Source organism: Pelodiscus sinensis, chromosome 1, assembly GCF_052426305.1.
Source record: "Pelodiscus sinensis isolate ZL-2025 chromosome 1, ASM5242630v1, whole genome shotgun sequence".
In the NCBI taxonomy this organism is placed as follows: Eukaryota; Metazoa; Chordata; order Testudines; family Trionychidae; genus Pelodiscus; species Pelodiscus sinensis.
Window position 1 is genome coordinate 93,370,100 of NC_143052.1, and position 26,628 is coordinate 93,396,727.

General features: G+C 45.1%; 1 protein-coding gene across 2 annotated transcripts; it reads left to right on the top strand.

Moving 5' to 3' along the window:
• The first annotated feature begins 3,933 nt into the window (after positions 1-3,933).
• CBX6 (chromobox 6) lies at positions 3,934-26,628 on the top strand. Of its 2 annotated transcripts, none has more exons than XM_006111538.5 (5): positions 3,934-4,117; positions 4,236-4,279; positions 4,494-4,559; positions 4,690-4,756; positions 17,554-26,628. In XM_006111538.5, exons 1-5 carry the CDS (start codon positions 4,049-4,051, stop codon positions 18,484-18,486), a joined length of 1,179 nt encoding a protein of 392 aa, XP_006111600.3. In that variant the 5' UTR covers positions 3,934-4,048; the 3' UTR covers positions 18,487-26,628. The 2 variants fall into 2 exon arrangements, with proteins under 2 accessions (XP_006111600.3, XP_006111599.3); XM_006111537.5 differs by having other exon boundaries at positions 3,938-4,117; positions 17,500-26,628.

Consider the following 26,628-nt stretch of genomic DNA (forward strand, 5'->3'; position numbering starts at 1 on the left):
ATTTTCTCCCTAAATTATACAACTCCTTTCTTTCTCTGCTGATCTCTTGGCTAGAGTTGCCAGGTGTCCGGTATTGACCTGGACAGTCCAGTATTTTCGCCTCCTGTCTGGTTTTAAAAAAAATCAGAAAATACCGGACATCTAAAATGTCTGGTATTTTCTGATTTATTTCCCCTCCTCCCACCTCCCCCGGCCAGGAGGTGAAAATACCGGACATCTGGCAACCCTATGACACACTCGGCAACTGGGCCCGGCCCCTGACAACCCCAGCCCTCTGACCTCCAGACCCACTGATTCTGCAGGGAAGCTGCATTCTGGCTTGATCAAGAAAACAAAATGGCTGCCGGCAAAAAGCCTAAAGACCAAGGTGCCTTCCCTAGGTCTTAGTGCTCAACTCTGTTCCTATCCCTATTCTGACTCTGCACACACTCTGAAAGGGGCCATGCTGGGTTTTTTTTTTTCCCCCTCTCAACTTTGGTTTCCCCTCCCCTCCTTTTTTTTCCCCCCTTCAACATAATTTTTTCCCCAGTGTGGGTTGTTTTTGGGGGTGGGGGGTTCAGTATTTGTGGTTAAACCATCTGGCAACCCTACTCTTGGCCTATGGGATAAATGTGCAGTAGTTCTATTGGCTTAGGAGGATGGAAATCATGTGTGTATGATGAACAGAGACATTTAATGAGGGCAATAAGGACACTTTCTGACAAGTTCCCTTATTGGACCATCTCAAGCAGATTAGGTGTTTTTATTTATTTTAAATATGGAAAGTTAGTTTTAGCTGTATACAGAAAAACCCTTAACACAAGTGGATCAGTATAAAAGGCAAAGCCATCCTATGTTTGCCTGAATATTTTCAAAAACTTCCATAAATAGCAGCAGAGTCCTAACTAAAATGGCATTGTTGCCAGATAGTGGCAATGCAGGGTTGAACTGATCTATTTAACCAGGGGAGCTGACAGCCTCTGGGAGACCCTGGGTAAGGTGTGTGAGTGTGGGTGGGGGAGAAGGACTGTCTCTGTGCTCTAAAAGGGTTGAGGCCTTGAGTAGAAGGGGCGGGTCTGGGATAGCCAGCCCTCCACATGGCCCAGACTGCAGCTTGTCCTCAGTGTGGCTGTGACTTAATTGGCCTGGGGCTCCAGCCACCATTGTTTCTGCAGTAGCGACAGTGGTCGGGAGCCCCAGGCCCCTTTGAATTGCCAGGCCCTGGGACAAATGCCCCCTTCTCCTCCCCACCCCCATTGGCAGGCATGTATTTAACCACTTGCTTGCTGTCATCACTGCCATAAAGCAAAAAGATGATGGGAAATTATAGACCAGTTAGCTTAATTTCAGTACTTGGAAAGAAAATAGAGCAAATGGTTACAATACATAAGCACATAAACAGAGGGATTTGTCAAGAACTAATCATACCAAACTAATCTAATTTCCTTCTTTGACACAGTAATCAGCCTAGTGGACAACAAGAAAGTTGTAGGTGTGATGTATTGATATTTAGTAAGCCTTTTGATGCAGTTATTCTCAGAGGCAAACTAGTAAAATATGGTCTAAATTACATTATTGTAATGTGAGTAAACAACTATTTGAAAGACTGTATTTGGAGCAGTTCTCAATAGTATTGTTGTCAAACAAGACCTTATCAAGAGGAATCCTGTATGAGTATATGAAAATATTGAGTAATACCTGACCTTGGATAAACAATATGGAGGAGTGAGCAAAGAGTACATTTTAAAACTTGTGGTGGCAACCAAGCTAAGAGGTTACAAGCACTTTGGAGGACAGAATTAGAATTCAAAATTATTTTGATATATTAAATAAGTGGTCTGAAATCAAGATGAAATTCAATAAAGGTTAAATGCAAAGCAGTACACTTGCAAAGGAAAATATCAAAAGCACCAAAAAAAAGGGGGAATAACTGGCTAAGGCAGTTGTGGGAAAGGATTTGGAGGCTTATAAGGGGTCAAAGTGATTGAGTCAATGTGATGCTGTTGTGGAAAGACTAATTCTGGGGTGTAGCCATACAAGTGCTGTATAGATGTCACTGGAGTGTTCCACTTGATGCTAGTGAGGCTTCAGCTGGAGAATTGTCTTGTTTTAGCAACCACACTTGAAGAAAAGGTGAACAAAATTGAAGTATTAAACAAGAGCAATAAAAGTGAGAGGTTTTGAAAACATAAGGAAAGGCTGAAAGAATTGACCATGTTTAATCAAGAGAAGTCTTCAATTGCATGTAAAAGATTATTAGAGAACAGTAACTAATTGTTCTCTGGGTTCTGGCTAATGAAGTGGGGGAGATCTTGGGGCTTCAGCCCCACAGACCATGCCTGCCAGGGTTTCAGCAGGAGCAGGGCTGAAGGCCCACACCTGAACAGGTGTGCCTGGGCTTTCAAACTTCTAAAGATGGTTATTTATGGCTCAGTCAGTTAGTTTAATCCCCTCTTGTTATATGGCAATGCTTATTTTCCTTCCTGTATGGGAATAAGTTATAGGAGTGTGTAAGCACACTTAGATATCACTACATCCACATTAGTGGTTGCTTTACCTATAGTGGAATAGTTAGTGGTACAACTGCTTGTAGATACTTAACACTGTTGATTTCAAATAAAATAGTGTAACAGAATGGATGGGACCTAACTGAACTAGAACCCTAGCTAGTTCAAGGGAACATGGGTAAGTCTCATCTGCTCTGCTATGGGAAAAAACTGTGAGAAAGGGACATAGGGATTGCCAAGGTGGGTCAGACCAGTGGTCCATGTAATATGCCATTCTATCCCTGGCAGCAGCCAGGCCTGGCTGTTGCTTCAGGAGAAAGGGCAAGAAACCTTGCAGAAGAAGTTATGGGAAAACCTGCATCAAGGAAACTTTCCTCCTAACCCCAGTCTTCAAGTTTATTCTCAGAAGTATGAAGGTTTCTGTCCGTTTCCAAACAGGTTTTGGTTCTTTAATGCCTTACTTATAATATGGGCTAGTCTTGTTACTTTGATCTGTGTCCAGACCTTTCCTGACTGTGCTGCTGGTGTAACACCAAAACCAGCAGCTGCCCCATTTTTCTACCAGTGGCAGTTTTTGCCATGTACATACAGCTTGTTTTGCTTATCCTGCACTGACATGTAAAGACTATTAATATTTCAATATATTTTATTACATTAATACTTCAGTTGGTTTATTATGGCTGAAAGTAAGCACTTTGCCAGTAAAGCTGTGCCTGTGCCATCCAGGGGTGGCCAGTCCATATAGGCGAACTAGGCGGTCGCCTAGGGTGCCAAGTTAAATGGGGCACCAAATGGTGGCACAATATCAGTGAGGGATTTGGAGGTAGGGGTGCCGATTGCACAGTTTGCTTAGGGCACCCGTTGCTGGCAGCTAATCTAGGGCAGCTCTGGTGCCACCTTTGCATTTTTAAATCTCATTTTGTAAGCAAATCTAAAGTGAGGTGAAAGTCAGGGGTACAGAAGACAAATCAGACGCCCGCAAGGGAGGAGTACCACTACAGCGGCAGCTCCCGCCACCTGCACTGAAGGGATGGCCAGGGACTAGCACAGACCTGCCCCCTTGACCCTGGGATCTCTCGGGGGAGGCAGCCTCATTGGCAAGCAGTTCACAGCAGCCGGAAGGGGGCTGTCTATCTAGCACTGCCCCCCTTTCCTTTGTGCCTACTCTTCTCCCCCCCCCCCCCAAATGCATCACAGCCCCCGCCCCGCAGGCCGCTTCCCGGCCCCGCGTTTTGCCGCCCAAGCAGCGCTTCAGCACGCGGCTCGCTCCCTGCAGCCCGCGCGCGAGCGCGGTGTCATGAAGAGCCCGCGCGCCTGCGCCCTCCTCCTCTTTCCCTAGCAACCGCCGGGGAGACCCTGGTAACGGGGAAGGGGCGAAAGAGCGAGGAGGCAGGTCACGTGCTGCCGCGCGGCCGCAGAGCGAGCGAGCGTGAGCGTGCGCGAGCCGGTGCAGCCCAGTAGCTGCGGCGGCGGCGGCAGGCAGGCAGGCAGGCTGAGCGGGGAGGGAGGGGAGAAACGGGCGGGCTTATTATGGGCTGTGGGTGCCGCTGCTGCTGAGCAAGATGGAGCTGTCTGCAGTGGGGGAGCGCGTCTTCGCGGCCGAATCCATCATCAAGCGGCGGATCCGAAAGGTGAGCGGCCGCCAGCCTGGTCCCGGCTCCGGCCCCGGCCGCGGGGCTGCCGTGGGCTTGCTGCAATGGCCATTTCGCTAATCCTCCCTCTTTCCCCCTCCTCGTCGGTGTTTTGCAGGGGCGCATCGAGTACCTGGTGAAATGGAAAGGCTGGGCCATCAAGTGAGTTGTTTCAGTTTTTCCCCGCGCGTGTGCACCCGCGTGTGTGTGTGTGTGTGTGTGCGCACAATTGTGGTGCGCGTGCAAAAAGTCTTCACCGGGCTAAGACGCATCCTTTCTGTGTGCGCGCAAATTATGCTGGGGGGTTGCCCTCTTTGGTGCCCCGCATTTAACCTTTTTTACGCGGGTGCCCGTGTTGTTGTGTTTGCCTTGTCAGGTACAGCACTTGGGAACCCGAAGAGAACATCCTGGACTCCCGACTTATTGCAGCCTTTGAACAGAAGTGAGTTGAATCGGAGGGGGGAAAGGGGGGATGTAGCAGCTTACTTGTTTTTGACATTTGAGCTACCAAAAAAAAGTACCTGTGTTTTCTTAAGAAAAAGTTTAACTTCCTAAAATTTGAATTCCTAAAGGGAACGAGAGCGTGAGCTGTATGGACCCAAGAAGAGAGGACCCAAGCCTAAAACTTTCCTCCTGAAGGTAACTCTTATTTAAATAACTTAGGCCCAGTTAGATGTATCCAGAAGCCTGCTGCCTAGCTACGTTAGAAGGTATTTAATACTGAACTGACTTGGGGTTGCCTTAGTCTGGGGGTTTGGTTCAACTAAATAAAAGGGGCGAAATAAAAGTAAGTGCAGGATATGCTATTTGGGATAGGGAGGGATTACCCATGGGCTAGTAAAAATCGGGGGGATGTGCATGTGTGGGAATGACCCCTTGTCAATCTTCTGCCCATCCCCTGATGTTTGTTTCTGTGGTGATTGTGCCTACTGGCACTCTTTCCCCACCACACTCATGGTGTTTTCATTCCCGTCTCCTTTCCCCCCCCCCCCACCTTTTTGTTTTGTATGTCAGCATAACACAGCAGCATACAGATATAATGGTCATACTGCTACCTCCTTTCCTCTTCATATGTCAATATACTAGATGCCCCCAAATGCTGTGTTGGGGGTTACTTGGGTTTTACTACTGGTTCTGATGTTCATGGAACAATTCTGCCTCTTCATGGTAGAGCTAAAGACTCCACTTCATCCCTGATGGCTGTCATTCTCATGATATCTGTGTCTTTATGCACAGTCATGTTTTGCCTCACAGACATTTTTAAAAAAAGAAAAAGTAGGGGAGTCCCCAGTTTCCTTCTTTAAAAATCTGGTGCTGGTGACCTTTGTAGCAGAAGTTACATATTTTTCCTGTAAGAGTGTCTGTCATATTCTGCTCTGACAACCTGCAGACAAATGTATTGCATTACTGTTCCCCTAACAATCCTAATCCTGGATTATAAACGAATGGAAGTGCCAGAAGATCATCTTGATTGGCAGTGTCTTTAAGACAAATTTGAACGGGGAATCAGAAATTTCTCAATTCTTGTCTAATCTGATAACCAGATGCTATGGAGATGTGGTGCTTTAATAATACCGCTAATATGCCTGTCTCAGGCATTATTAACTCATTCTGTGGCTTTGGGCAAATCACTTTATGCTTTTGTCTGTTTTACTGATCTGTAAAAAAGTATTTTGCTTTCCTGCTTTACGGGGCTGCTGAGAGACTGTACATCTTTGAAGTGCTAAGCAGAAGTGAAGTGTCAAGTGCCAGCCCTCAAAAGTTTTGTGCAGTAGGACAGTGGTTCTCAACCAAGGGTACGCGTATCCCTGAGGATATTCAGAGGTGTATATCAACTCATGTAGATCAACGTGGGTGGCGACCCTGTTTTTAATGGGATCACCAGGACTATCTTAAATTTGACGAGGCTAAGGCCTAAGCCCTACCACCTGGGGCCAAAGGTGAAGCCCAAGAGCTTCAGCCCAGGGCATCAGGACTCAGGTTACAGGCCCTCCCTTGCCTGAAGCCCTTGGGCTTTAGCTTTGTCCCTCCTTCCCGCCTATAATGGTGGGGCTTTAGGGCTGAAATGGGATCAGGCTTTAATCCCACCTCCTGGGGTCGTCAGAAGGTAGTCCCAGTGCAATGAAGTTTGAGAATCCCTGATCTAGGAAGTTGCCTACCTTTACAACAGACTACATTAAAAAAGGACTAACACAGTTAGTGCACACAGACAATGTCTTGTTTATACTGTGCTGTCTCCTGTACATGTATAATATTTATATTCCATTTGATAAGTGTATGGTAAAAATGATAACATATGCAATTGTTTAGTAATAGTGTGCTGTGACACTTTTGTATTGTTATGTTTAGTTTTGTAAGCAAGTAGTTTTTAAGTGAGGTGAAACTTCAGGGTATGCAAGTCAAATCAGATTCCTCCAAGGTGTTACAGTAGTTTGGAAAATTTGGGAATCACTTTAATAGGATACCCCATGTTATCTGCTTTGGAAGGATACGGTATATAGAAGTTTAAAAATTGGGGTGAGGATTTTCCTGGGGTTTTCTGGGTGCCCTGGTAGAAGTTGGGGAGCATTAGAAATTTTTAGGAAGCACTGGTGGTGATGGGACACTTTCCCCCCCTCCTCCCTACATTGTTACTCTTGCCTTAATTAAAAACAAAAAATGATTAAAAATTGGTTTGCTTTCCCCAGTCATGAGTGTGTTTCTTTTTACTTTTTACTCTGTAGTCAGTTTCTGTTTCTGACACTTACGCTTTAGATCTTCTTGTGTTTGGGAGTCCAATGATGCAGAGGAAAGATTAAGGCAACAGCATTAACTTAAAAATAACACTTCTCTTTGAATTATTTAACCTATTATTTGTAACACTTGAAATTTGAATATAAAAAGTTCTAATTGTTGCTTATTTATTTATATTGCTTCTATAACAGCACTCTAAATGGTTACACTGAACGATCAGTTGATTTCCTTTTCTGTCTGTGTGGGCCACAGCAACACAGGAGGGAGATGTTTCATTACAAAATTTAATGTAACATATATACAGTGTAATGCTGAATATAGTAACGTGAGGTTATATTGGGGACTTGTCTTTGTTGCTGGTTTCTGTGACTTCTGATCCATCCTTAAAAATAACACCCCAGACTAGACGGCAAGAAATAATTCTGGTTTGGTTTAGTACCCTCTAAACTAGTCTTAACTCTTCTTGAGAAAACTATTGTGATTTCAGTTATAAAATCAGCTAAAAGTTGCCCTTTAGTACTTTGTATTGAAGTACTCAGTTTGACTACCAAAGTCAAGGTTTTGATTCCTGTTAATCCTGCAGAACTGATGCCACTAGAGGAGGAGGAGCAGGGTTCTGTTGTATCTTGTGTATTAACCATGTTGTCAGTTCTTTTGACTGCAGAATCTCTTGCCGATGAGGACTTCTCAAGGGGAGGGAGAGAAACTTGACTATTAGGTCCCTGGGGGGAGTTTGCAGAGCTGGCAGTTAGAACAATATTCCCTTTGACGTGCAAACTCAACCGATTAGAACGGGAAGGCATGGAGACTAAATACGGAACCAAAACACAACTGATTTTAAGAGGCTAGCGTGCATTCATAACGAATGGCTTCATATACAATGTTTCTGACCAAGATTTTCAAATGTGGTGTTTAAAGTTAGGCTTCTAAATCCATATTATGGCGTCTAAATAAGTGTCCTGATTTGAAATTCTGCTCAGTTATTTATTTAGTTACCTTAATGTTGATTTGAGGCCAGACTTACAAAGAAATTACTCTTTGATTTGAATTATGTGCCTAATCTGCTTGAGCGTTTTAAAAAATCCTACTAGGTGCCCATCTGCATTTTCAGGCACTTGACTTGTAAATCCATTGATGCCTAAAGTTAGGCTTCTAATGCTTAGCTTTTTATCAGATCGCTAAGGGATATCACATCAGCGTTTGTGATATCACTAACAACCTTTTGCATCATAGATGGCAGGATTGTAAGCATGGGCTTCATTTGCAGAGTTTTCAGAAGGAGGTTTGGCTTTATTCCCTGGAAAACATAAGTTGTTGCTTTGGGAGAGAAATTTAGTGCCCCTGATGTTAGGCAGTCCTTTCCAACCTTTATTAAACTGGCATCCCTGATAGATCTTGTCTGTAGCAGGTTCCTTCAGGGTTTAGAAATATATAACTAAGAAATAATAATGGAAGCTCATGCAGAGTAATAGACACATTGACTCTCCTACATATACGCTTCACATGCAACTTTCGTCTTCCTTTCCCATCCTCCCTGGCATACTGCTTTCCTCACAACTTTGTTGGCTTACAAAGTGGAGGGGTCACATGCAACTTCTTAAGGTCATGCATGTGTGCTATAGGAGGATATGTCCCTGACCATCCTACTCAACTTGCAGAGATCTCTATTCTCAGTCTTTTTCTAAATAATAAGGTAAAGATTGCAGGATATAAATGGAGGAAGAAGTAGTAATTGAGAGCACACAGTAATGGACGCACTTGCCCTGCCCAATAGGGGATTTCCTTCTTGCTGCTTGCAAGACCTTCTTTAGTGTGTAAAGTGAAATGGAGGGAGGTGTGCAACAGGGCGTTAAAGAATTTTCCCTCAAACTCCATTTTTGATCTCCCTCTTCATAAATTACCCCTCCACAGTTTGAAATTGAAATCTGTTCTTATAGATTTAATTTCCCCTCCAGTGGGGGGGCACGTTAGTTTGTGGTAGGGTTGCTTAGGAGCACTGCTTGCTCTGCTGCTTTGTTAGCTAATGGTTACAAAATAGGCAGTAAAACAAGGCAGAATGCTAGCCAAATAGATGAAAGAGGAAATAAGGGCTCTTATAAATGTATTATTTGGGGGGGGGGAGCACAAGACAAAGCAGATGCACTAATAAACAAGAAGGGATTGTGTAAATACAGCAGAGCTACTGAAATGTTTTATTTTGAATTAAAACAGCTGTATCCAAGATCTTTATTGCTTCCTATTTGTATGGTAGTTGACATAAATTAGGTAAAGCAAAATTTATAGGGAACTTGAATATATATGTTCTAGAATGTGAAGGGAATGGACTGATATCATTTGTTGGAGCACTGGCAATTATTATTTAAAAAGAACAGGTCTAGGGAGATGCTAGTGGATGAGAATTCATTAAGGGGCTGAGGAAATGTGATCCAGATCCAAAAGCAGGAAAAAAAGTGATCCTAACAATTGCTGTGCTGTCAGTCAACCTTCGTTCTCTGTTAAATAAGAACAAATAAATAAGAACAAAATGTATAGATGTTTGTATATTGTTTCATCTTGGTGAAAACTGTATCATTTACTACATATTTTAGAGAGGGTTTTTCTATTTGAGTAAGAACTCTTAAATGGTAAAAGCTAGGACTATCAAATTCAGTATGCAGCTTCCTCTTACCATAATTTAAAGCAAGGTGAGAGTATGGTTGTACCAGGAAAATGGGATGTACCTGGAATGCAATTACTTCTCATAAAATCACACCGAAAAGGGACAATCACCAAATCCCTCACAATTGACATAAGTGAGGGAATGTTGAAAGAGACTGAACCCAAGGTGAGCCAGAAAAGTAGGATGAATCTGAAATAGGATTGCTTCTGAATAAAGCTTACAGAAAAGAGAAAATGGAGAAATTTGGTGTAGTACTCTGTTTAGGCACACAGCTAAATCAATACATACGGTTTGAAAACTAGAATAAAATGTTATTGGAAACAAAATTGACTATAGCCCTTTTTAAGTTGAAACATTAGTGAATGATAAGATTTTATAGGAATGAAGGAAACAATACACAATGGAATTCCCATTTTTTTAAAAAAAAAGTAAAATTAATGGAAAAATGTTAATCCTTTTTTTTAAAGAAATCCTAAAAATTAACTTCATAAAACTAACACTATTTTTGAAAAATATAATAAACAATGTACTTTTCCCTTTTATTAAAAAAAAACCCCGTAATTGAGTTATGGGAAATCTCATTCAACTCTGCAAAAGAAGACTTTGTAAGCTGAGTTTGGAAGATAGTTCCAGGTATAAAGGGAAGCAGGCACATAGGCAGCGTGGGAGGAGAAAATGAATGGGTCAGCAAAACTATCAACTTTCAGGGGGAAGAAAGAAGGGTTTGTTAATGATAGCTGACAAAATCATGTTTTTGGTAGAATTACTAGACTAGTGGCCAGAAAGAAAATGGTAGCTGGAATATCAGGACTTTTACTATAGCATTTGATACTGTTTCTTGAAACTTTACTTGAAAAATGAATTTAAGCTGACTTGAATGTGTGTATTCTAACATGAATTGCGGAGCCTCACAAAGAATGTAAACTAAGCAATGATTAACAGCAGCATATTGAGTTGGAGGGAGTGGTAGGTTCCATTTTAGCCTGTTCGTTGTAAATCTGTCAGAGGAGAAAACCAGCATGTTAATTCCATTCATGGGATACTAAAATACAAGATATCATGGAGGTAGGGAAATAAAATATGGGCAGGAAATAAGAAATGGATTCAACCAGTAATAGTGAAAAGTAAATTAGACGTCAAAGTAGTGTGATATAGTGGCAAAAAGCCAGGGGGATTTATAGGTCAGGAAGTTAATAATCCCTCATTGCATGACTTCAGTTTACTTGGAATAAGAGATGTCATTCCTGTCACTATACCACACCACTATATAATCCCAAACTGGAGGGAGTTCAGAGAAGAGCCATAAAAATGCTTGAAGGGCTGTAAGAATGATGCAGGAAACAAAATTAAAAGAAAAAATATGGACCAGAATAGCTTGGTTAGAAGATGTCTGAAGAGAACCATAACTCATCTGTATGTATTTAAATGTTGGGGTAAAGAGGAATTATTTGGGTTCTATTGAAACATAGTAGACTGTAGGCTCTTTAGGGTAGGAATCTTGTCCAGCTATCTGTGTTGTAAGGCACATAGGCCATGGGATGGCTGGATGTGTCTGAGCCAAGAAAAACTCTGGATGTATATTAGATGTCATGCTTGACAGTGAAACTTGTTAGAAATGTTTAACTTTTGCCAAGGATAAACCTATGTGGGAAGTGTCCACACTTTTTTACAAACATGTTAACCACTTTGAGTTATTTGACAATTGTTTAATTCCATGTATGAAACAGCTAGCATGGATGACCCTTTTAGACTGTGGGATTATTTCCCCGATAAAGCAGTCGGCATCCCCGTCCATCACTGGAGCCACTTACAGGTAGACTAGACAAAGTACTGGAGAGCCTACTTCAGGGGAACAGCCCTTGTGTTAGCCAGAGATGAGCTAAATGCCCTCAAGTTTCCATTCCCAACTTCTCCCATTCTGTGTCAGGGTTTGGGTCTTCATGCAGTTTCCTGCAGCTTGTGCTGCTGTTGTAACTTGGTATTGGATTGGGCAGGGTGGGGACAATCAGCAGGTGTGGAATCTTTTGGGATCAGATATAAGGAGCTGAGGTGGATTAATAGAACCTGTTTTGTTTCCTCGTTTCAATGACCTTTAAAATACTGCTGCTAAATTTCTGTGCACTCTCTCTCCATTCATTTCCATGATGAGAGCTATAGGTTCAGTAGAGACAGTGTGGTGATACAGGAGATAATAGTGCAGCTTTAAACCTTAACTACCCAGAATTTGTCCTGAGGGAGGTGTGTGTGTGTTTCAAGAAGATGAGGTGAGAAAGTAGATGTTGTATCCTGGGGATTGCAGTTTTCACAGTGGTCACTAGAGGGTACAAGAATCATTTGATTCTAAGGTGGCAAGGCAGCCATGGGAGTGGTGCCAGAAGGTCAGGTTACTTCTGGCCAGAGCTGGGTTTTAAGGACAAGGGAATTTATAAAGTGACTGTTTGTGATGAGGAATCTGTTTCACAAGAGTAGGGGCATATTATCCTTGCAGGGCACCATTTAATGCATGGCTGTGCTCTGAAAAACGAGTTAAAATTTCACTGTGGGGTTCCATGTTTGTTTTGTCTCCAGATCACATTATCTCAGTTTACAAATGAAAATATAATTAACTGCCTGCAGACAATCCTGTTGCTGATGGATGAGCCAGAACAAATTCCAGCTTACTCTCCCAGAACTGTCATGGCTCAACCCACCTAAGAAGAACTAAAAACTTTTGTCTCAAATGTTAGCAGATTTGACTCCTGATATATTTATTGGGGACTTCAGATGGGTAGCCAAGTTAGTCTGTAACTGAAAAACTTAAAAAAAATGAATAGTCTAGTAGCACCTTAAAGACTAACACAACATGTAGATAATGGTATGAGCAGTCAAGCTCACGATATCATCTACATGTTTTGTTAGTCTTGAAGGTGCTACTAGACTATTCGTTGTTTAAGTTTTTCCATTTAATGGGGAGTGAGGGGAGCAGCTTTCACTTTTTGGAGAAAAGCAGGTGCCTTTTCTATACTTTTATTATTTAATCTATAAAATTAAATGAATATCTCTTCTGAAGGGACAAGATAAATCTGGCTTTTAGGGGGAGAATAAGAACATAAAAATTGCATAGAAACCGAGGGATGGAATAGGAACATAAGAATTGCATAGGAAAGTAGGGTAGAACCTATTCAGGGGGTAGTAAATTACTTTTTTTTGTCAAAGTCCAGATTTCTTCATCAATTTATAGCAATGGCCCAGGTTTCAGAAAAACATTTTTCAGACCGCGATGATAAGTAAATACAGATTTTATGGTCTGTTAAAAAGCATCTCATGATCCAGATTTGGTCTGTTGTGTGCCTATTTGACTACCTCTGCCCTAGGTCCAGTATTCTGTCTGGGACAGTGGCCAGTGCCAGATACTTCAGAGGAAGAGGTAAGACCCGCACAAACATGTGAGAGAATCCCTGCCTTTCTCTCTGATGCACACACTAGGCTAAAATCCTAAAACATGGGGTTTAATATCCCTTCCGAAATTTGCATTATGATTACTCTGGATTTTCTTGATCTCCATGCAGACAACTCCAGGAATTACAGACCAATCAGTTTAACTTCAGTACTGGAAAGATCATTAAACAATCAATTTGCTGACAATACAGTGATGAGTAACAGCATGGATTTGTCAAGTATGAATCATGTCAAACCGACATAATAGTTTTGATAGGATAACAAGCCTTGTGGATATGGAAAAAGCCGTAGATGTTGTATATCTTTATTTTAATAAGGCTTTTGATATTGTCGTGCATGACCATCTTATAAACAAATTAGGGAAATACAACCTAGATAGAACTACTATAAGGCAGATGCAGAACTGATTGGATAGTCATTCCCAGAGAGTAGCTAACAGCAATTCAGAGTTAAGAGGGAAGGGCATATCAAGCAGGGTCCTTCAGGGATCAGGTCTGATTCTGTTTTAAAAAAAACTTTCTGTCAGGGTGGCTAAACACTGGAATGAGTTTCCTGGGAGGTTGTGGAATCTCCATCACTGGAGATATTTAAGAGCAGGTTAGATAGACATCTATCAGGGATGGTCTAGACAGTACGGGGTCCTGCCGCTAGGGCAGGGGACTGGACTCGATGACCTCTCTAGGTCCCTTTCCGTTTTAGTGTTCTATGATTCTAATATTTCTGTAAATGATTTAGAAAATAACACAGCACCTTTATAAAGTTTCTGGATAGCACCGATCTGGGAGGGATTGAAAATGCTTTGGAGAATAGGATTAAAATTCAGAATGATCTGGAGAAATGGTCTGAAGTAAATAGGATGAAATTCAATCAGGGCAAATACAAAGTACTCCATTTAAGAAGGAATGGTCAGTTGCCCACATACAAAATTGGAAATGACTGCCTGGAAAGGAATCTGGGGGTCACAGTGGATCACAAACATAAGTCAGCAGTGTAACACTGTTGCAAAAAAACCAAATATTCTGGGATGTATTAGCAGGAATGTTGTAAGCAAGGAACAAGAAGTAATTCCGCTCAGTGCTAGATTAGGCCTCAAGTGGAGTATTGTGTCCAGTTCTTGGCACATTTCAGAAAAAATGTGGACAAATTGGAGAAAGAAGAGCAACAAAAATGATTAAAGGTCTAGAAACCATGATCGGTGAGGAAAGATTGGAAAAAAAAAGTATGTGTTTTAATCTGGAAAAGAGAAGACTGAGGGGACATTAGTATAAGTATATAAAAGATTGTTACAAGGACAAGGGAGGTAAATTTTTTTCTCATTAATCTCTGAGGGTAGGATAAGAAGTAATGGGCTTACATTGTAGCAAAGGAGGTTTAAGGTAGGACATTTGGAGAAAACTTTTTAACTGTCAGGGTGGTTAAGGTCTAGAATAAATTACCTAGGGAGGTTATGAGACCAATATCAGAGATACATAGTATGGATGTTAAATTTAGATTAATTGGCTAATTGAATAGTTGATGCAATTTTCCATCAGGGGACTCAGCCAGTTGCCCACTGCCCTGTGCTCTCCGCAGCATTTCAAAGCGGCAGTGCTGCATGGAGCCTGGGGTCAGCTGGAGAATTAAGAGTCCCCAGCTGACCCAAGGCTTCATGCGGTGCTGCCGCTTTGAGATGTTGCAGGGCGCCCAGGGTCAGTGGGGGAATCCTGGGCTGCATGCAGCATTCCAAAGCGGCAGTGCTGCGTGGAGCCCAGGATCTGACCCTGGGTTCCTCATGGCGCTGCTGCTTTAAAGCACTCCCTCTCCTTCTTCCCCCTCCCCCTCACTGCCTTTTTCTGATAGAGGTAGCAAGGGGGGGAAGCGACTAGTCAACTAGCCTGTCAATTCTCCGTTAAGCTTTTGCTTATCAGATAGTCGACGAGTCATTCATATCCCTAATACATAGTCCTGCTTTGAGTGCAAGGGATGGGACCAGAAAACCTCTTGAGGTCCCTTCCATGCCTATGATTTTATGTCCAGTATCTTTTCACCCTTGAATTTAAGATTTTCTTCAGAGTCTCCATCAGACCGCTACCTTCTCCATCAGCCTTTCCTAAAGATTAATTTCTCCTAGGACATCTACAAGAAATTAACTGACTGATCGTCTGGATGGGACTTGGACTGTATGCTTTATTCCTCTCCCCTATTCTTTGTCTTGTTTATCTCTTAGATTGAGATCTTATGGACAGTCCCTGCTCCTTACCTTCAGACCATGCTTAGCACACTTTGTGGTGCTTACTCACCGCAAATAAAATCCTTTGTTCTGAGCCACATCAGCAACCTTCAGATGCTTATTAGGATGATTGGCCCTTTCTCCCAGTGACAGAGTGTGGAGGCAATTGAGTACAGGCAGTCCCCGACTTACGCGGATCCGACTTATGTCGGATCCGCACTTACGAACGGGGCTTTTCTCGCCCCGGAGCTCACAGGCAGCGGGTCGCCGCCCGTGTCCTCCGGGGCGAGAAAAGCTTCTCCCGGTCTCCCTGGTCTGCTGGGGGGGTCCAGCAAAGCTGCTGGACCCCCCCAGCAAACCAGGGACACCCGAGCAAAGCCGCCACCTGGGCGGCTTTGCTCGTTTGCCCGGGAGCAAAGCCGCTCAGGCGGCGGGAGTCCTGCTGCCTGGGTGGCTTTGCTCCCGGCAAACGAGCAAAGCCGCCCAGGCGGCGGCTTTGCTCGGGTGTCCCTGGTCTGCTGGGGGGGTCCAGCGGCTTTGCTGGACCCCCCCCCCAGCAGACCAGGGAGACAGGAGCAAAGCCACACGGGCGGCAGGGTCCCTCCGCCTGTGCGGCTTTGCTCGGGTCTCCCTGGTCTGCTGGGGGGGAGGGGGTGCAGCTAGTGCGCGTTCCCCCCCCCCTCCCCCAGCAGACCAGGCTTTTGTTGCAGGACGCCTTGGGTAGAGCAGCAGGGGTGCTGCTGGGTTGGTCCTGTGGGAACCTATGGGGCAGCGCCCCAGCTGTTCTGTCCCAGGCTCCAGATTCAGCAGCTGTTGAAACTGATCAGGCTGATTCCAGGAAGCTGGGGGCAGAGCAACTCTGCCTCAGGCTTCCTGTAGTCAGCCCCTGGTCAGTTTCAGTGGCAGAAGCTGAATCTGGAGCCAGTTCCGACTTACTTAAATTCAACTTAAGAACAAACCTATAGTCCCTATCTTGTACGTAACCCGGGGACTGCCTGTATAGCGTTAGAATCTCTGGTCCCTTTCCTTTGTGCTCCTCTTTCAAGGGAGCATGTCAAGGAAATGCTCATGGCTTGTCTACACATCCCGCTCTGCTGTAATGCTTGGGGAGAATGCTTCTTATGACTGAAGCACTTCTCCTGTCATTGTAGGTACTCCCCCTCCCCAACAGATGCTGGCTGTGACTATAGGAGAATTTCTCCCGTAGATGTAACACTGTCTACACTAGGGATGTGAAAATGTAACTGTGGACATGTTTAACCAATGAGCCTGCGCTCATTGATTATCCTTCACGGTTACACACAGGCTCCCAGTACATGTGGGGAGCTGCCAGCCTCCCCTCCCCTTCACTGCTGCCTTTGTATCCGAGGCAGCAGTGCGGAGGGAGGCTGGGGGAGAAGGGGGAGGCGGGAGCTGCCTGCCCTCCCTACCCCCTGCGTATAACTACTGACATTTTCAGCGGTTACACATTTACTGGGTTAAATGCATTTTAACATTCCTTAGGTCAGTTTGTGTCGCTTGGGGGCGGGGAGGGGAGGGAATTTTCCACATCCCTGAGCTATGTAGTTCTGCTGACAGAAATCTGTAGTGTAAACCAAGTCTCACACTCCCCCAAAGTACAGTCTTTGGTAAGTCCTAGAACGTGACCAGCTGCCCTGTGCTAACTTCCCTTGTTTGTGGAGGAGCCATTCATGGTGATTGACAGTATCACTCTACAGACAGTCTGCTGTTCCTTTCCTATGACTCTGAACTCCTTGGTTTGCAGCTTTCATTGCTGCTGAATGCAAACCGGCAGCTTGTGTATCTCTCTCAAAGATGATGCAAGTGTCATGGTTGCCATCTTGCCACATGCATAAAGTGTGAGTTCCCAAACTGGGCGGTGTGAAGAAATTCCGGGGGGGGGCGGAGGGGAGCAAGACGATCCAGCCCACCCCCCTTCTCAACAAGTTTTGCTGGGGGTGGGAGGGGAGCATGAGAGTTAATCAAAAAGGGGGCGTGATGCCAAAAAGTTTGGGAACCACTGCATTAGAGATTGAACCGAGGACCTCCACAGCTAAAGCAGGAGCTGCTACAACTTGAAATAAATAGTATGGGGCTGTAATAGGTATGGAGGAAAACTTCTGGCAGCTGTCCTCCACTGGGTTACCTAAGTATGAGGGTCCTGTGTATTTATTTTTTTCATGTAAATGTTAACTTGTGTACAAACGAGGTGTAGCTCTCTGGCTCCTGACAGGGTGTCTCTAATGTGGCTTTGTCACCCTATGCTGAGGTGCTCCCAGTTCAAGGCTTGGCATATCTCATGTCATCTCTGACTCCATTCTTCTCTCTCCCCCACCACCGCAGGCTCGGGCCCAAGCGGAGGCCCTACATATTGGGGATGTACACTTCTCTGTCAAGCCTGGCTCTAGCACTTCGTCACCCAAGCTGCATTCCAGCGCTGCAGTGCATCGGCTCAAGAAAGACATCCGTCGATGCCATCGCATGTCCCGACGCCCTCTTCCCCGCCCAGACCCCCAGAATGGCGGGGGTGTGGGTGGGGGGGCTGGCATACGTCCTCCAGTGTCACCTTTCTCGGAGACCGTCCGCATCATCAATCGCAAGGTGAAGCCTCGTGAGCCCAAACGCAGCCGCATCATCCTCAACCTGAAGGTCATTGACAAGGGTGGAAAGGCTGCGAGTGGGGGAGGGGGCCTGGCCCGGCCAAAGGTCCCCTCACGAAACCGCGTCATCGGCAAGAGTAAGAAGTTCAGCGAGAGCATCCTCCGCACCCAGATACGCCACATGAAGTTCGGCAACTTCTCGCTGTACAATAAGCCGTCCACTGCACCAGCCACGTCTCTGGAGGGCAAGATGGAGGCAGGGGGCTCACAAGGTGCCTCCTGTGGGTTGATCATGGGCTCCACCCCCTACGATGCCCACAGCTCCAGCTCCTCTGGCTGTCCCTCCCCTACCCCTCACTCCTCCTCCGACCCAGACGATTCTCCCCCAAAGCTGCTCCCTGAGACCCTAAGCCCTGCCATTCCTGACTGGCGTGAGTCGGAGGTCCTTGACCTGTCGATCCCACCAGAATCAGCAGCCACCAGCAAGCGCTCTCCCCCTGGGGGATGTGCTGGGGGCCAGACGCCCTCATCATCCCTCTCCTCTTCTGACCCGGAGCAGGAGGCTGGCGACTGGCGCCCTGAGATGTCCCCCTGCTCCAATGTGGTAGTCACAGATGTCACTAGCAACCTCCTGACTGTCACCATCAAGGAGTTCTGCAATGCAGAGGATTTTGAGAAGGTGGCAGTGGGAGGGGGAGGAGGAGGAGGAGGAGGTGGTGGCAGCAAGTGAGAAGCTGGATCTCTGCTTCAGGGGGTGGGGGAGGCTCTGCTGCAAGAAGTCATGGTGTGAATGGCTGTTGTTAGTTTTCTCCTGCTCTCCCCCCTTCCCTGGTTCTTTTTCTTTCTGCTCAGAGACTGGGGTGGGAGTTGGAGGGCAGAGGTGTCTGAAGTTCACAGATGTCAGAGCTGTGAGGGGTTGAGCTGGAGGATGCTCATTTGTCTTCAAAGAACATAGTCTCAAGTCGGGGGGGACGGACAGAGGTGTGTATGTTGGGGCTGGGTAGGGAAGGATTCCTCCCCCTCTCCATCATTTGTATAGGGGAGCTCTTGCTATTGGAGAGATGCATAAGGCATTTGAAAGGGGCTGTGCCCCCTCTACCTTCCCCCTCTGCTCTGCACTGTGTACACACTCTCTTCCACTTCTCCAGTTCTTCACCTCACCTTCTTCCAGGGCAGCTTTGATCCTTTCCTCTCTCCATGGCATGGATTGGCTGTCTCTTACGATCCAGCTTCAGTAGCTCTGGCTGTATCTTTGGGAAAGGGACACTATCGAAGCAGGGAGAGATCAGAAGGTAAAGCATCAGGGCTAAAATGAGACTGCAGTGGAGCTAGAGTAGGGGGTTGCACCCCTACAACACATGCCCCAGGCTCACTTCCTTCTTGCTTTTACTATTGGTGCTAACTTGGCAGTTGTATGGGCACTTTGAGACCACCTGAGCCCTTCCTCCTCCCTTCTGCACCTTCCCTTGCAGATCTTCCAGTCTGCTTAGTTTTGTTGGGCGTGTCACTTCCAGCCTAGATCTTCCTCCTTGTGTTCATCACATGCACTTGATTGGGTCTGAGGGCATGCCATACCCTTCCTAACCCTTTTCTTAGTGGAAGTGGGAAAGCCACCCATAAGTAAGTCAATTCAGGAGGAGCAGTGGCGTGGCATGACACTACCTCAGCAGGATGAGGTCAGCAGGTCTTACCTCCTAGGGAAAATAGAAGTCTTGGCTCCACTAAATCACTGCATGAGCCTTGTGTGTGGGAAGGAAGATTTGCTACTCTTCCTGCTCAGTTTGATCTCTCCAACCCACCCACCAGAAAGAGGGTTCTCCTCAGCTGTTTCCAGGATCTGAAATTGCCTCTACAATTGTCAACCAAAGGTGCTAAGAACCTGTTGTAAGAATTACTGTGTCTTCTATGGTTGTGTGTGTGTGTGTGTGCGCGCGTGACTGCCTCTCTTCTCTCCCCCCCCCACCCCCCCCCACCCCGCCCACCCAACTCCTTGTTTTTACATGTTCGGTGTGAAATTGGATCTGGAATCACCTCCATCCTCTAATTGGAAGTGGGCAATGATGTGGCTTCCTCTGCTTCCCTGAGACATGCTTTTAATATCTCAGATGCAAAAGCACTCTCCTTTGCCATCCATGGCTTGTTTGATTCTATGTCAGTGCTGAGCTTTGTGGCTAGATACCCATCCCTCGCTTCCCTACTCCTCTGTTGCCTAATTTATGAAACACTGAGGGGTAGGGAAGCAGGGGTGATAAAATCAGTCTAAATTAGTGTTTCAATGAGTGTCTGCCTTGATTCCATTACCTTGGGATAGCGGGGTGTGTGAGAGGTATTATCTGTTGTGGGATCCATAATTATATGCTTACTATTGTGCACGAACTGGAGAGAGGTGCTCTCAGCTCTAAGGACTCTTCTTCTCACATGTGCGTACACACTACCACTAAAATAACTAAATTGTGTGGAATTCAAACCTTTTGCAGTTTTTGCTTGCAAGTACCCAGGATTTGAAGGGTATGTCTACATTACAAGCGCTACAGCTGCTGCTATGCCCTGTAACATAGACACTTGCTAGAGTGACAGGTGTTTTTCTGTCAGTGTAATAAAATCATCCTTCAAGAGGCGGTGCTTGGTCAACAGAATACTTCTACTGACCTAGCTTCTCCCACAGTAGGTGTTAAATTGACGTGGCAGAGGGCACAAGATTTTTCACTGCCCGTAACAATGTCGCTAATTTGATTTAATATTTAGGCGTAGACTAGCTTTAAAACTCACCTACTGCAAAATAAATGTCCACAGAGATTGGCATCAAAATTTTAAACAGATGCAAATTCAAACTAGTTTGGTTTCAGTATTGGTGTGGAGCCAATCTGAGAGATGATCCCACAACACACACTCCCACAGTCTGCCCGTCTTTTGTGGCTTTTTTTCAACAGAACTTTTGAATCCAGCAGAATATTTCAAAACCAGTTATATTGATAGGGGTGGGAGGGAGAGGTCTTCCCTATTCATTCACCAGTCCAACGCTTCCTGTAATTTGTTAGACGTACGCGTGTATGTGAATTAATACCTGCCTGTTGTCTTTGCTTTGTTTTGCATCTTTCCTTCCTTGCGCATGCAGGGTTCTCTTATTTCATGGTAACTTATTCAAATGGCTGCAGCTTCAAAAATAAGCAGATTGGGGAGAGATGGGAGCTCTGGGTTGGTAGAATAATGAGGAGACGTGTTAGAGGGACATTTTGAAAAAGGAATCAATGTATAAAGCTGCGAGATAAGAGGAACTATTTTACAGAGTAGATGCATGCCGGCCAGTCACTTTATTTTGGTTGCTTGGTTACTCTTGGCGTGTATGTGATGGCGTTCTTGTTTTGTGGTAATAAGTTCAGAAATATTTGAAAAGTTTAAGTGGAAGATAAAAGGGAACTTTAATAGGAAACTCTTGACATGTTTTAGCCAAGAAGTGTTCACTTGGCAGAGTTGTTCTCCTCCCCCCCCATGATATCGTGTTTAGTGTTCCTGGATTTTTCATAAATGAGGGGCTTTCACCTTCCTCTGGAGCACTGAGCTTATGGGCTTGGTGACCCTTCTTCCTGGGATTATAAAGATGGGAGAGGGGCACGGGGCTTTGGAGGAACTCATTGATCGTAGATCATCTCTCTGTAGGAAAGAAGTCAGGGGAAGTAGCTTGACTGCTTGTCACAACTCCTCTGGGTGGGTCTCCAGTGGGGAATGAACCATGAACCTCTGGATCTAAAACCGAGTCTCTCTTGCTTGATCTTAAAGACCAGGCAGTAGCAGCCTCATAAATCTCTTTGTGTGGTCCAGCCCCTAGAGGCTGACACAACCCCACACTGGTGTGAATGTGGGTTATTCTCACCTTCCATCTCAGATTTTTTTTTCCCTCCCTCCCTACTGAAAAGTAAAAGGGAGGTCCCGTCCATGATAGGGTTGGGGGGAGTATTCAGAAGCATTCTCCCCGACTAGGGATATAGTCTGTGTCTGTGCCATGTTTATTCTCTTGTAGTTGTGTTTTTAGAGGAGATTTTATGATGGAAAGTGGAAAAAGTGAAAAGAATAGTTTTGCAAAAAAAAAGAAGAAAAGAAAAAAGATAAGTTTTTAAAAAATGAAATTTCTATGGGGAGAGAGTTTTAAAAATGAATAATAAATGCAGTGATTGCACAAACTGTAGTGGTATTAGATGGTTATTAGAGAAGAGAGTATTTTGTAGTGTTGAAGTGTCTGTCTAGGATGGTATTTGGCTCACTTGAATTGGAGGAGGGTGTCCATGGGGTAACCAGCAATTTCTGATATGAAAAGGCAAGTACTGTTTTGGAGAAAACCCATATATTTACCCTTCTCTTCCCCACATTAGATGGAAGCTCTGTAAATTTCTCCCCTTCACAGGTGTGATGGTGCCACAGTTGTTACAGAATGGTAGATCCTGACATGATGGGGTCTCCGGGCTGGGCAGCTAAAATGGAAAAGCCATTTGAGTGGAGCTGCTGAGATCTGATGGGCTTGCACTTTTCTTGGCCACCCCAAGAGCAGAATAAATGCCCCATGCAGAACCAGGCAAAGCTCCTTTCCTTGTCTAATCAGCTCACTGACTTCAGTGCTTAATGAGAATGGCATTTTAAATATTGAATTTGACACAACGGAACCCAATCTAAGTTGGTTTCCCACCTCTGACAAAAGCCGCTACTTGGTCTTCAGAGGAAGGTGGAAACTCCCATGTGTATCTGAAGTTTTGGGCAAATAGGGAGCATCATCTCCTTGGGAAGACTGGGATGTATTGAATGCACCCAGAAGTAAGAGTCCGGGTGGCATGGGTGGGTATTTACTAGAGGGGGATTGTATTCTTCTGCAGGGTGGGTAGAGGGAGCTTTCCCAGACGAGGCTGCACCTTTTGTCTTTGCTGCATATTGTTAATCTGCTGTGTTGGGGTGACTGTAAGAAAGAAGGGAACCGGACGTTGGCATCTGAATGTAATAGAAGCTACTAGATATGGGACTCTAAGATGTCTGGCTTGTCAAGGTCTCCTCTTTGCATTCTGGGTTTAAAAAAACCAAAACCCTGTATCTCCCATTCTCTGGGCAGTTCTTGGGAACTCATTTTCTCCACTCTTCACCCTGAGCTCTGCTAGTGCGCCTTGGTTCTGACCTACAACTCCAGTCTTGAGCAGCCATATATACTAATCTCTCACCTTTTCCCAGCACTCTGTTCTGGCCTTACTGAATGGAGCTGGCATATAGGTGAGGCGCTGATAATTATACAAAGACTTTGCAGGGATGGGAGGATATATATAGGCCCAGTGGACTCTCGTAGGAGTCCTGCCTTCCAATCTGGGGTGAGCCACTGACCTGCTGTGTATTTTCAGGGGATGGCAGAGTGTCTCCGCATCCCCTATACTTCAGTCCACCTCTCCTCCCATCCCAGCTGGGGTGGAGCTAAGCAGCTTTCCCTCCTTTAGGCAAATGGGTGCTGTCAGCGCTGCATGTTCCTGAAGGCTTAAATTCCCTACCCTGCCTGTGCCGTTAAGGGAAGTTTCAAGCAATTTGCAGTGTTCCCAACAGTCAGTCTAACTTCCTTCGTGGACTAGATAGTACTGGGAATGGAAGGGGAGACTCCCCCTGGATATCTGAACTACAGCACAGGTTGGGATGGGGAGCAGCAGGTCTGGCCGGGAGTCATTTCTCCGCACTCCCACTCTCCGCACCACCCTTTGGTGTCTGGATGTGGTAGGTGGGAGGAGAAGGTGGTGAAGCCAGATGGGGTGGCCCTTTTCACCAGCGAGGTGTGGAATTCCAGTTCCATAGCCAGGGCTTGGGCAGGGAGGCGTAACAAACCAAGAATGGGTGTCTGGCTAAGTGCTCCATGTCCGTCTGGAGGAGGGTGTGTTCTTTCCTCACCCTGACCCCTCTAACTCTGAGGCCTTGCACTGTTTGGCCTGATGCATCCTTTGCTCCAGTGTTGCTTGCTTTGCTGCTTTCTGGATTGCCCAATAATCATGCAAGAGCTGGGATCGTATATACTTTTTATATGAATATATATCTAGATATTTTTTAAAAATCCCCCCCCACTTAACCCATCCCAATCCTTGTATCAAATGCAGCATAGTTCAGAGGGTTGATCTTGGGACCGGGAGCTAGGCATTCCTGGGTTCTTTTGATTTTCTATGACCTTGTGCAAGTTGCTTTACTGCCCTTTGCCTCCATTTCCCTGTCTGTATGGTGGGAGCAATACCCTGTAGAGGATGGTAAGAGGTGAATTTAGTAACATGTGGATCAAGCTTTAGAAGGGCTGAGTATTGCTTCAGAAACCACTTGTTTCTTCCCAGGTATTTTATAAGTTCATTGCATTGTCACTCTGGCTTTGCATGAGGAAGCATTTTGGCTCTCCTCCAAATGTGCATTGTGTACATTTGAGGAGCAGAATCTCTCATTCCCCCCCCCCCCCCCATTTTCCATTTGCTACTTAACCTCCCCACATCAGTTATCCAAAATCAGATCTAGATGTCCCTTCCCCCACAATGAGGTAGGTGTGCTAACACAATCTACCCTGTGTGGGGGATATGCTATACGCATCTAGGGTTGAGAGAGCCGTCACTTGTCTACAAGAAGTGGAGGCTTCCTGGTCCCCTCTCTTCCCCTCTTCCTCTCCAAACGTCTCAGGCCATATCTTCACTTGGCGGAATATCAGCGCTGCCATGATCGATCTTCCAGAGTTTGATTTAGTAGATCTAGTAAAGACCTGCTAAATAGTACTCAGAGGTGCCCCCATTGGCAGCTGGTACTCCTACTGCGAGGGGTAAGGGAAGCTGCTGGGAGCACTTGTTCCCGTTGGTCTCCCGCTGTGAGGATGGCGGGGAAACTCCTATCAAGGTATGTTGACTACAGCTATGTAATTAATGTAGCTGGAGTTGCGTATCTTGATTCGACCTTCCCCTTTAGTGTAGACCTGGTCTCAGTCAAGTAACAAAGGAAGAGGTCAGTTTTTCCAACCCTAAGAGGGACAGAACTGCTACCTTCTGCTGCCTAGCACAAGATTAAATCCTACAGGACTGTCCAAAGTGCTGTGCTTGATGCAGAACTGCATGCTTTCCACCCTAACAGGATATATCCATTTCCTAGGGATGTTCCACTCATCCCTCAAGGGGGTGTTATCTGGGGTCTAATGCAGAGACAGCATGTTCAGTCGGGGGGCCCCACTTTTGCACTCTGACCAATGTAAGACTGGCACAAGGAAGAGGGTATTGAGAGATGTCTGGAACTGGGAATTAGTGTGAAGGAGGCAGAGGAAAGACAGTGATACCCTAAAGGGGAATATCAGTGAAAGAAATCAGAGTAATGCAATATTGGCAGTCGTGGGTGATTCGAGATTAATTTGATGCGAGGCAGTGGCGGGTCAAGTAGTTTAAGCTTTAATCCCTGTATTAACTAAAACCCCATGATGCCCCAATTCAGCAAATTATTGAAGCACATTCTTAAATCCATCCTGGTTCAGCAAAGCACTTAAAGCATGCACAAAACTTCCACATGGATGGTTGTGGATCAAGATGTTTTGCTGAATTGGGGCCTCCTACAGGAAACACATCTTTTAAATCCAAGTACATTTTCTCCATTATTGCCGTTTCCTTCTTTGCACTTCCGCTAGGACAGTGAAAGTAGCTTGGTCAGTATCACTTCCTCGTTCCCCAGGAGCAGCCCTGACTCTTCCAGTGCAGCAGGGGCAGTTATTTCCTTTTTATGTGTGTAGGGAACTTCATTCAAGTTCTTTAAATAAATAAAATCTATCATTTTATATATGTATTTACTTTTGGAGCTAAACTACTTGCCATGCCCCCTCCCCATCTTAACAGTACAGGATTTTTTTAAATTTTGGCTGGAAAATTGCAATGTGGGTAGGGAGGAAATCAGGGCCTGCCCATCTGCCTCTTCCCTCCATTTCCCTAGGTGCCAAGCTGAGGCCCATCTCCTGCATTCTTATGCAAGTACTCTAAGCAGGTGAGTAGTCGTACTGAGATCTGAAGGCACTTCCATGCTTCAAGCTAAGCATGTGCATAAGTCTTTGCAGGATTAGGGCCGTGCTCTTTATCCCAGAGAGATTTTAGATGTAATTTCTATCATGGTGATGGTCCTGATGCAACCCATGCACCCCCTTACCCTCCCCATACTTGGCATACAGGATATGTCTATCGTTGAAGCTGGTTGTGAGATTCCCAGCTGAAGGAGACATTTGCACTGCTTACTGAGCAACACGCTAACAGAGTGTAACTGGCCATGTGAGCTGCAGGACAGGGTAGCCACCCTAGGGTCTCATAGAGGCATGTACTCAGTAATCCATCCTACAGCTTGTGCCATCATGGCTGTACCTGATTTTTAGTGTGCATGTTCAGTAAGAGCTAGGGTAAGTAAGTCTTCTCAGGCTGGGAGTCACATTCCCAGAGCAAACTGTAGACATACCCACAGAGTGGAGGGGGTGACTTTTTTATAATTTAAAGTAAACCTAAATCTTGTAATTTTTTATTTTGAAAAATGCATTTAATTAAAGAATCATGCACGAATGAATTGTATATCTATATATTTTTCGTCTTGTAATTTTCATTTTTAAATATAGTGTTTGCATTTGTTTAATCCAGTTCCCAGCTGGCTAAACTCTGTCTAGAGTGGATGGATGGGACGCAGGGTGGGGTGATAGGATCTCCCTCCCATTGGCGTTTCCAGCGGAAAAATGGTTTGCTCTGGGTTTGGGGGCGGTTTGTGCTAATTACTCTTGTATTCTTGTACATTTTGTTCTTTCTGCTGCTCTTGAGTATTGTATCAATGCCAGAAATGGGGAGTTAAAAATATTAACCCCAATAAATTGTTACATTCCAAA

Bases quoted from the DNA above. Each gene is read 5' to 3' on its own strand.
- CBX6 (XM_006111537.5), top strand. From the start codon at position 4,049: ATGGAGCTGTCTGCAGTGGGGGAGCGCGTCTTCGCGGCCGAATCCATC. The intron at 4,118-4,235 runs GTGAGCGGCCGC...GGTGTTTTGCAG, and splicing joins TCAAGCGGCGGATCCGAAAG to GGGCGCATCGAGTACCTGGT. The intron at 4,560-4,689 runs GTGAGTTGAATC...GAATTCCTAAAG, and splicing joins ATTGCAGCCTTTGAACAGAA to GGAACGAGAGCGTGAGCTGT.